The sequence below is a fragment of the Eulemur rufifrons genome, chromosome 7 (assembly GCF_041146395.1).
Source record: "Eulemur rufifrons isolate Redbay chromosome 7, OSU_ERuf_1, whole genome shotgun sequence".
NCBI lineage: Eukaryota > Metazoa > Chordata > Mammalia > Primates > Lemuridae > Eulemur > Eulemur rufifrons.
Genome location: NC_090989.1, coordinates 12,679,997 through 12,690,031, shown reverse-complemented (window position 1 = coordinate 12,690,031; position 10,035 = coordinate 12,679,997). Strand labels below are relative to the sequence as shown.

The 10,035-nt window shown below is 52.3% G+C and overlaps 1 protein-coding gene across 1 annotated transcript in view; it reads left to right on the top strand.

Moving 5' to 3' along the window:
- Positions 1 to 1,906: 1,906 nt before the first annotated feature.
- Positions 1,907 to 10,035, top strand: part of HUNK (hormonally up-regulated Neu-associated kinase) — a 105,315-nt gene continuing 97,186 nt past the window's right edge. Inside the window, exon 1 of the mRNA XM_069472368.1 lies at positions 1,907 to 2,170. Coding sequence (XP_069328469.1) covers positions 1,910 to 2,170 — 261 coding nt within the window. The 5' untranslated portion in view covers positions 1,907 to 1,909. The remainder of the gene's footprint in view (positions 2,171 to 10,035) is intronic.

The following is a 10,035-nucleotide window of genomic DNA, read 5'->3' as shown; positions in this document are numbered from 1 at the left end:
AGACATTAAAGCAATTGGACAGATCTTGCAGAAATTGTCCGGGTGGCGTGGGGGCAAAGAAGTCCCTTAAGCACAGCAAGAAAAACATTTTAAAATGTATCTCTAATATTGGAAAACGGGAACAATGAGCTGACCAACAAAAAACCCACAATATGCTCAGTCATAATAACTGAGGCTGGTGACTTGTAACATGTAAGTAGATGCATATAGTAGCATATTTAAAATTAGATCTGTTTAGAACAGGCGTTTCTCTGGGTCACTTTTCAGATGGGTCAGCCAGCCCCCAAGACACTGGATTAATGACGGCTGTCTGACCATGCCCCCACGCCACCCCCATCTCAAAGCATCGGTGTGGGTCGATGCTATACTTGTTCACTGAGAAGTAAACAATGCAAGGAACTTTGTTAGGGCCAAATCCTCCCTTTCAGCTCTGATGTTGCACGATCAGGGGTGAAGTTTGCATTAATTGCAGGCACCTCAACAGGTAGCGTTTTGTAAATGCCTCCCCCGACCTACCCTCCAGCTTCTCCCTCACAAGAGTCTTCATTTTCGGTATGAGAAGACGTTGGGGATCCTGGAGACGGTCCAGAGCCGTCAGGGCAGCTACAATTGTTTGTGAGATGAGCACAGTCATAGCGCTCACAGAACAAAGCATCGGGGAGCAGCGAGCGCTGGTCCACCTCCTCCCGCAATCACCGGCACCATTTCAATGGAAGGCAAAGAAGGTGTAAGCTACAGACAGGCAGCAAACGCCCTGTTTCCTACGTTGCGGCTGCTCCTCCTCCAACACAGCAATCGGTCTGCGCGCGAGCCCGGGCAGTCGCCCTGCCACCTCCCCATCTTTTCTGCCACCCATCCATCTATGCATCCATCCATCCATCCCAGGTCCCTACTGTGTGCCAGACTCTGGGCTGGGGCACCCAACCCGACCCACAGTCAACGGGGTTCGAGAGAGCCTCGCTCCCTTCCCCTGCCCCCAGTAGATGTGGCTAGTGGGGAATTTCACCGCCGAAAGGTCCAGAAAACCCAAGCCCAGAATCCGGGCGAGAGCGCAGCCGGAGGCGGCCCGACTCCGGCGGCCCGGGAGCGCGCGTCTCCGAGGCCGCGCAGGGTCCCCCAGTCTGGCGCTCAGGTGGCTCCGCCGCCCACTCCGCTGCTCCCCTCCCCTCTCCAGCGAGGGTCGAGTTTGGCTGTTGCGCGCGGGGAAGGAGGGGCTACGAGGGATTTGAAAGTGCACGGGCAGCGGAGTGGAGCTCGCATCTGTTCCCGCCGCCCGCGACCGGATTAAATTTCTGCAAATTCAAACTGAATGGGGCTTTCTTCTGCTGCCTTCCAGAGGGCGCCTGCAGCCCGCCGCGCGCTTCTCTCCGGCGGGAGCGGCCGCCCGGCGCACGGCTAGGAGCGAGCAAGCCGGACCCGAGCCCGTGCGGGCCAGACGGCGGCGGCGAGGCGGAGGCTGCGGAGGCTGCGGAGGCGCCCGGCTCCGGGACCAGGCATCGGGGCTCCGGGGCTCCCGGGCTCCGGGAGTCAGGCGCCGGACCGCGCCCCTCCCCGCGCGCCCGAGCAGGGCGACTGTCATCAGCCTCCTGGACGGGACCCGGAGGGGGGTCCCGCAGTCTTGAAAGAGGCCCCGCAGTCTTGAAAGGGGCCCGGGCGACCCTCCGAGAAAGAACTTCTTGGGGGCGGGGTCCCCGGTCCCCAGTCGCCCGGGCGGCCGCTATTGTCTGCGCGTCGTGCTCGGCGGCGCAGGGGGCGTGAGCGCGGGGCGCAAGGCGCGGAGACCTGGGCCGGGCGGGGCCCGGCTCAAGGCGGCGGCGGGAGGAGCCGGGGAGCCAGAGGAGGAGGAGGAGGAGGAAGAGCTTCGAGCGCGGGAGCCGAGCCGGAGCCGCGCGGGCCGCGGGCGAGCGAGATGCCGGCGGCGGCTGGAGACGGGCTCCTGGGGGAGCCGGCGGCGCCCGGGAGCGGCGGCGGCGCGGAGGACGCGGCCAGGCCGGCGGCGGCCTGCGAGGGAAGTTTCCTGCCGGCCTGGGTGAGCGGCGTGCCCCGCGAGCGGCTCCGCGACTTCCAGCACCACAAGCGCGTGGGCAACTACCTCATCGGCAGCAGGAAGCTGGGCGAGGGCTCCTTCGCCAAGGTGCACGAGGGGTTGCACGTGCTGACCGGAGAGAAGGTGAGCCCCCCGCGCTCGGGCTGCGGGACCGCGGCGGGAGGGGCGGCCGGGGCCCCGCCGAGAGCACTGCACTGGGAGTCCGGCTGCATAGTCCCGGGCCAGGCACCTCCGCCTGACTTTCCTCTCGGGCTAAAAGAGAGGTCGAGCCAAACGCGGGGGCACGTCCCTGCAGCCAGGTCACCCGGCCTTTCCGATGGGCGATCTGGGGTCTCCGTTTCCCCGCGGTGCGGCTGATTTACCCGCGAAGCCGTCCCGCGTAGCCTTGCTGCTCCTGCAAGGGCGCCGCCTGGCGGACGGCAGCGCGGGGTGGGGTGGGGGACTCTGCTTTCCCGGCCGGTAGGGGCGGCAGATCAGTGGCGAGGCAGGAACCAGGGGGAGAGGACGTGGACCCTTTATATCGGGGGTGGGGTGTCAGGAAAGCTGATTAGGCAGCCTTTGGGGGAGCTCAGCGTCGGATCCCCGTCCTTAGGGACATTCCTCTCCAGCTGTGGGCTGGGGCAGCTAGGGAATTTTTCGTGCTCAGAGCAGGGTTTCAACACGTTACCCTCCACCCCCACCCACATGTGTCTATCCGCCACCTCTACATCCCATGTCACCCCCTATCCTCACCTCACCATTCTCATCCTCTTCCCTCCATCCCCCACTGCCCTCTGTCCATCCCCCGAGTCCCAGGGTAGGAGCTTCTGGCAGGTACAGAGCTACGCAGACACCCCCAGAGTTTGGGAGATGCCTTCTTATGTTTCTAGAAGAAGGGAAAGGAGAGGAGGACCTCCCGAAGACCTAGAGGGGCCCTGCTCCAGCCTTGTTAGAAGTTAGACAGCTGCGAAGTCTTGCCAGTTGAGGGGCAGGTAGATCTAACTTAGATCTGTGAGAAGAAACCCAAGAAATGGTGACTTTTGAGTCCGGGTCGCCCCAGGCTGGGAGCTGCCCGGTGCTTGGAGCCGTTCCAGGCTGGGGATGTCCCAAGCTGCTGTTCTCCCAGGCTCAAGGCTCCCCCCAGGCTGGGGGTTGCTGAGCACTGGAGGGGAAGTACCCTCCCTGGCCCATGGGTCAGGGAGGCATCAGCAGCAGGAAGGGACAAGGGGAGCTTGGCTTCCTAACCGAGCAAGTAGCCAGGGAGCCACACCCCCTGCCCTCTGACCTGGGACCCTTTGCCCAGCCTGGGGCTGTGTGTGAAACCTGGTCACTGGGATAAGCTGCCCTGCCTGGCAGGCCCCAGCCTCACCCAACCTTCAGCTTCCCTCCTGTGTCCCCACTTTGTCCTGGAGCCCTTGTATTTGAGTGCTGGTCTCCATCACCCTTGTACACAGCATTGCAAGTAGGTACCCTTTATTTTGGCTACGTAGTGTTAGAGTGAGTAGTTTCAAAAAAGTACCTCCTGCCTGGATTTCCATGCAAACAGGGAGTGTTCCGTATGAACTTACTGAATTGAGTAACTCTTCAAAGAAGAAGAAAAAAAACTCCAAACCTCATTCTAGTCCAAAGGGAGCGAGGCAGCTTTGCTCCTGGCGCGTGGTGAGCTGTCTGACTTACACAAGGCCAATCGGTTCAGGGCGAGAGGATGCTGCGAGGCTGCAGTTGGCTAATTAGAGTGAGCTCACTTTGTCGTGTCCCTGTGTAAATTCCTTTTGGCCCCGGTGGTAGAAGTTTATTTTCATTTGCAACGTATAGGACTCAGTCTGGTCATGCATATTTTCTCTCTAAACGTAGCAGAAAGAGGTGAGTCCTAATGCTGACAGCGTAATTGCAAACATTACATTCTTCTCGCTCGTCCTGCCGCACAGCTTCTCTGGCTTCTCTCCACTCTCGGGTGCTGTGCTGTGCCTCTGGCTCCTCTGCCGTGCATTTTTGCTCCATAACATAAAGCTCTTGGCCTTGGCTGAACTGCCTGGGGATGTATTTGGAGCTCCGTGCTGGGCCCACTGAGCACCCTGGAATTCAGGCAGTTCCTCCCCAAATGGGACTCAAATGAGGAGCCCCTTTGCACTCCAGGTGTCCACGCCCCTTCCCTTCCCATCTGATCTGTCTTACTTTTTTTTTTTTTTTGAGACAGAGTCTCGCTTTGTTGCTCAGGCTAGAGTGAGTGCCGTGGCGTCAGCCTAGCTCACAGCAACCTCAAACTCCTGGGCTCAAGCAATCCTTCTGCCTCAGCCTCCCAGGTAGCTGGTACTACAGGCATGTGCCACCATGCCTGACTAATTTTTTTCTATATATATTTTAGTTGGCCAGATAATTTCTTTCTATTTTTAGTAGAGATGAGGTCTCGCTCTTGCTCAGGGTGGTCTCGAACTCCTGACCTCGAGTGATCCACCTGCCTTGGCCTCCCAGAGTGCTAGGATCAGGCGTGAGCCACCGCGCCCGGCCTGATCTTTCTTAAATGATGAATCTCACTTCCTCTTTGCAATGAGGTGAGGCATTAATTGGATGTAAAATTACTTCCCTGCCTGGACCAATTGACTTGATCTAGTTAAGGTTGGTGGTTCTTAGGATAGAGGAGGGGGTGCCACAGGGGAGGGTGGTTTACGTTGAAAAACTTGGTTTACCTGCTGTTTTCTTCTCTAGCTGTGAGAATCGGTGCCCAGGGACCAAGGCATCAGGAGAAATCTGGATTTTATTTCACACAGTTGCCAGCTTTAAAGAAAAAATGGTGTCATTCATAGCGTTGATCTCTCAAATCCAACACCTTTAATGCTTAACTAATAGATTTGGGTTTTAGCAGATTGTAGAGATTAAAATGTGTTTTTTGTGCTTGACTCTGCTTGGGAAGGATTGCTGAGTTAATGAGTCCCCATCCTGGCTCCTGTTTTGGGTGTTGCCTAACTAAGGCCAGAGCAAAGGTGAAGGCCAACCTCAGGCTGTTTGCAGCCTTAAGTTCTTTTGAAAAGGTGAGCTACTAAGTGGGTTTCAGCCTGGGGAAAGGGTTACTTGAGTGACCAGAGCAGGGGAGACCACCAAAGGAAGGGGGTCATCAAACCTGCAGTGTCTCCCACAGTGGGTGATGTACATGACCCAGACCCCATTACTTCCTTCTTTCTTGGGGTGCATACTTTTTGGATTAAGCACTTCACTTTTCTCCTTTCCTTTCTGTTTTAAAGGACATGGACCACATCAGGAGAGGTATGAAGTCATGAACACTGTACTGAGAAATAGGCGTATTCTCCCCAGCCCACCCCAAGTGGGAGGATCCAGGGTAGCTTGTCTTGGGGAATCAGTTCGTGGAAAAGCTGAAAGAGGGGATGGAGAAAGGGAAGGTGAGGGGGCACCCGAAGTATGGCTGGCTTCATAGCTGCATTCCCAAACCGTGCACCTTGTTTTAGCGGATTTGCGCCAAAATCTAGAGTATTGCTAGTTGAAGGTATTTGATATGGGGCTGTGTCTGTGTGTGTTGTGTTTCAACTCAGTACACATCTCCAAAAACCTTTGGGTGAAATCCTCCACAGTTTCCTGGGAATCACTGTCTGAGTCCAGATGTCAAAAGCAGCCACTTCTTCCTGACTTCCATTTCAGGCTTCAACCTTGTCTTATCAAGAGGCTCCTTTTGCCACCACTGCCTGAAGGACAGTATTTTGCCTGCTTTTCCCTTGAAGTAGTTTGTCTGGAAGTCATTTGAATCTAGATGACCCTTTTACTCCTTGAAAAGAAAGGCTGGCTTTGGGCTGAGACCTAATTTTGTTCTCCTTTAGCGATGAGTGAATGCAGTCTCTTAATCTGGCTTCAAAAATAACTAGTTCACTTGATCACGTGAAACTTCTAATTGGCATATTCTCCGTCAGGGCCAAGTGTCTTTGACTAAAGGTAAGTTGATAATCTGACCAGGAAAAATGATCCCAAAGTCAGATTCTGAAAAGAATCGTTTTCTGTGGCTTTGAGACAAAGAGCAATGTTGCTGAGTAGGAGTGTCGAATAATGACTTCGAAAGACCCAGAGAAGTTGTGCTTTCTGCTCTTGACGTTGGTTTGTGGTATCTATGAAATCACAGTCTCTGGCACATAAAAGGTTACTATTACATGTTTTAAAAAACTGATAAAATGTGGTTGGCAAAGCTTGATGGAGAAAGTGTGGGTGTAGAGCTGGCTTGGTAGCAGGCAAGCGCAGAACACGGGCACACAGTCGGTGACACCATTACCTCTTTTGTGATTAAGTCTCTCAAAGAGACCAAGTGGGGTGCACAAAATTGGTTGGTTAAGCTATTTAAATATCTTGTTCTAACCTTTGGTGAAAAAAAAATAAGCCTATTTATCACTTTAATTGGAGCTATTTTTGGGCTAAATATAAGGGTTGCCTGCTTAGTAAGTTGCCAATAATCATGCTTAGAGCACGACCATGCCAGATACCTGGAGTGAAGGAGTTACTAAAAATATGATTTACTATGTTGTACAGAGCAGGAAATATGACTAATTTTAGAGGTGGCCTTTTGGCAGATCTGTTTTTAGCAAGTATTTCTGAAAACAAACAGGTGCGAAATCCTGTATTTTTAAAGTGCTAGAAATTTAGGAAATCTGAGGAGAAGAAATGCTTAGAGACCTGGAAATTCCCATTAATCCTCAGCAGGGACTTCTTGGCAAGGAGGCATTTGCAAAGCACCTGCTCTGTGTGCCCTGTGCGACAAGGGAGTGCCTGTAATTTCGTAGACTGCATGAGGCAGTTGTGGGCACATTCTTTTGAACTTCCTGCCCTGCGTCTTTTTGAAATAGTTGTGCATGATGGAAATTGGCATGTAGGGCTTGGTTCCTGGTGCTCATTGATAACAGGTCCCATGGACGTCAAAGGGTGCTTTGAGTCAGCATAACAGTACAGAGCGGTGTCCACGAAGAGAAGTGCACCGCTATATTTTCTCTGCAGGCGTTGAATCATAGCTATAGCTTCCTGGGCATACCTGTCCGACTCAGGTCTGCAAGATTATAGCATTCTGCACGCTGCCGGCTGTTCCAGGGCCTCTTACCAATCATCCATCCCTGGGGTCATCCTCCCAGAAGGCATGGGGAGTGGCAGCCATGTCCCCCCAAGGGATGGGCAGGCTGGGTGTTTTCCGTGGGAAGTGGTGTAGGCACAAAGTATCATTTGCCTTGGGACATATACCGCCCTCTCGATTATTCATGGTAACTGAGAGACCTGCTCTCTTGGCTAACTGAAACCCATAGATAATCCCTGAGCCTTACTGTGGCTAACTGGTGAAACCTCTGCCTCCACTCAGCCCAGGTCCAAGCACTGACCTGAATTGAATTTCACGCTTTCTGATAGGGGGTGCTGCTGGGTGGTAAGATGACCAGCAGGCAAGAGCTGGAAACACACGGCCTGAATCGTACCCTATCAGACTGATACCTCTCTACACTCCAGAGCGCTATCCCGGCCCCTTCATCATAAATACCAGTTCGGTGGTACAGTGTTTTATGGTTTTTTCAGGGTCTTCCCATGCATTTTCTCATTAGATGCTTGCAGCACCCTGGGCAGGTAAGAACCAACTTGCTGGCATTCTTCCTGCATTGATTAAGTAGAGGGATGCCCTGAGTAGATTCTGTCTCTGACTCTCTGTTAGTTTGCTAGGCTGGCTGTAACAGATGGCCACAAACTGGGTGGCTTAAACAATAGAAATTTATTCTCTCAAGTTCTGGAGGCTGGAAATCCAAAATCAAGGTGTTGGCAGGGCCACGGTCCCTCTGAAAGCTCTAGGGGAGAATCCTTCCTTGCCTCTTCCAGCTTGTTGTGGTGGCCAGCACTCCTGGGCGCTCCCTCGCTTGTAGCTGCAGCACTTCCATCTCCGCCTCCATCTTCACCTGGTCTTCCTCCCTCTGGGTGTCGCCTCTGTTTCCTGATCTCCTCATATGTCTCTTTATAAGGACACCAGTCACTGGGTGCAGGGCCCACCCTAATCCAGCATTGCCTCAGTCAACTTGATCACATCTACAAAGACGCAGTTTCCATATAAGAGCACATGCACAGGTACTAGAGGTTAGAACTTGAAGATATCTTTTGAGAGGACACAGTTCAACCCCCAGCGCCTTCTTAGACGGTTAGTATTGTGTTGCAGGTGACTTCCCAGGGAGCCGACCTTGAGAAGGAAATGAATGTGCTCTCAGGGAGTGTGCTCAGGAGTGACACCTTCAAGGGAAGGGGAAGAGCAGCTTTGGGCACCGGGAGAAGCTGGGCTCCAGTGCAGCTCCCAGCCAAAGCCTCTGCCCATGGCATGGTGAGCTCTGGAGCTGAGCTGGCCCTGGTCCAGGTTGGGGTGAGAGGACTGGACCTTTATACCTCTGCATGGACCAGTCCTTGGATGGGGGCCGCCCTGGCAACAGGTGTGTAGCCTTGGACAGCATGGTTGCTGAGGGCAGTTCCCAGGGAGGGCTCACAGCTGAGAGCCCACGGCTGGGGGAGTAAGCTCTTCAGCATCGAAGGGAATTGGGGGTGCTGTCCAGCGCCCACTGCTTACTGAGAGTCAGGACTGAAGCCCTGGGATTTTGATCTGAGTCCAGGCTAGTTCCAGTGGACAGCTTCTCTGCCCTACCTTGCTACCCAGGTGTGGTCCCTCACCCTGAAATGAGGGAGCAGATTCTATATGCTGCACACTCTTAGCATTCGGGGAAGTACTCTGGCCTCCCATTTGTCTTCAGTTAGAATTCTCAGGGCTCCGTTGTGTTTCTTGGTCCTTGCAGGGCTGAAGGCTCACTTGTGTGCTCTATGTGTTTTCTCTTGAGAACTTTGTGGCAACAGAGTTTGGCTAACTTGCCACCGGTGTGCCTAGTTCAGAGACAGAGGTGCTTTCCTGGGAAATGCCCCTGCCTCCCCCATCACTCATGAGTGATGGGAAAAGTTGATGAAGGAGTTGTGGGAAATGGGATTTTTGACAGCTAGAGTAACAGTTTGGGACATTCCCATAGATGACAGGACTACTCAGGGCAGAGCCATCTCTTAACATCCTCTTAGCACCTGTACCGTGCCCACTTTCTCCTAGCTATGCAATTTCTAATTACTGGGTTCTTTTTGGTTTTTAATCATTTTTGTATTTTTAAGATGCATTTGGTTAAGTTTTGGGTTATAGAGGTAATACAGACACATGGTCTGAAATTGAAAGGTTTCTAGGGGGTTTGCAGATAAGCTGCCTCTTATCTGTACTCTTCAGCTCCCTGGTCCTCTCCCCAGAGGCCACTCTGCTTCCTCTTTCCAGAGATACCCTGTATGCATATGAGCCCACACACATATTTATAAATGTGTAGGTATGGGCAGAGATATTTTTACATGTACATGCTGGTCAGTATCTTGCTTTTTCCACTTTAGCAATGTGTCTTGAACTGCCTTCCCCATAGATGGTACAAAATTGCCTCATTCTTTACAATTACCACATAGTATTCATTGTATGGGGCTGCCATGTTGACCTAACCAATCCTTGTTGATGGACAGTTAGGTTGTATACAATTTTTTTATTATTCTCAAATCATGCTGCAGTAAATACTCATGCCCATTTGTCATTTTGTAAATGTTTCCAGTATATCTGAGGGGCAAATTCCCAGTCTCTGGCCAAAAGATATGTCTGTTTTAACTGCTGATAATTATTGCCAAATTGCCTTCCGTAGAGCTTGTCCCAATTTAGAATCACACCTGCCTGGAATGCAAGTGTCTGTTTTTCCACATCTTTGCCAATACAAGTTACTCTTTTTGATTTTTGCCCGTCTAGTATATTAAACATGTCATCTTGATTTATTTATAGTTTCTACCGTTTACAAGGGAGTTGAGTGTATTTTGATACCTCCTCAACAATTTGCATTTCATTTCTGTTCTTTGTTCACATCCATTCCTCATTTTCCCATTGGGTTTGGGTTTTTCTTATTGATTTTTAGATGCTTTTTATATATTAAGTAAATTAGTCCTCT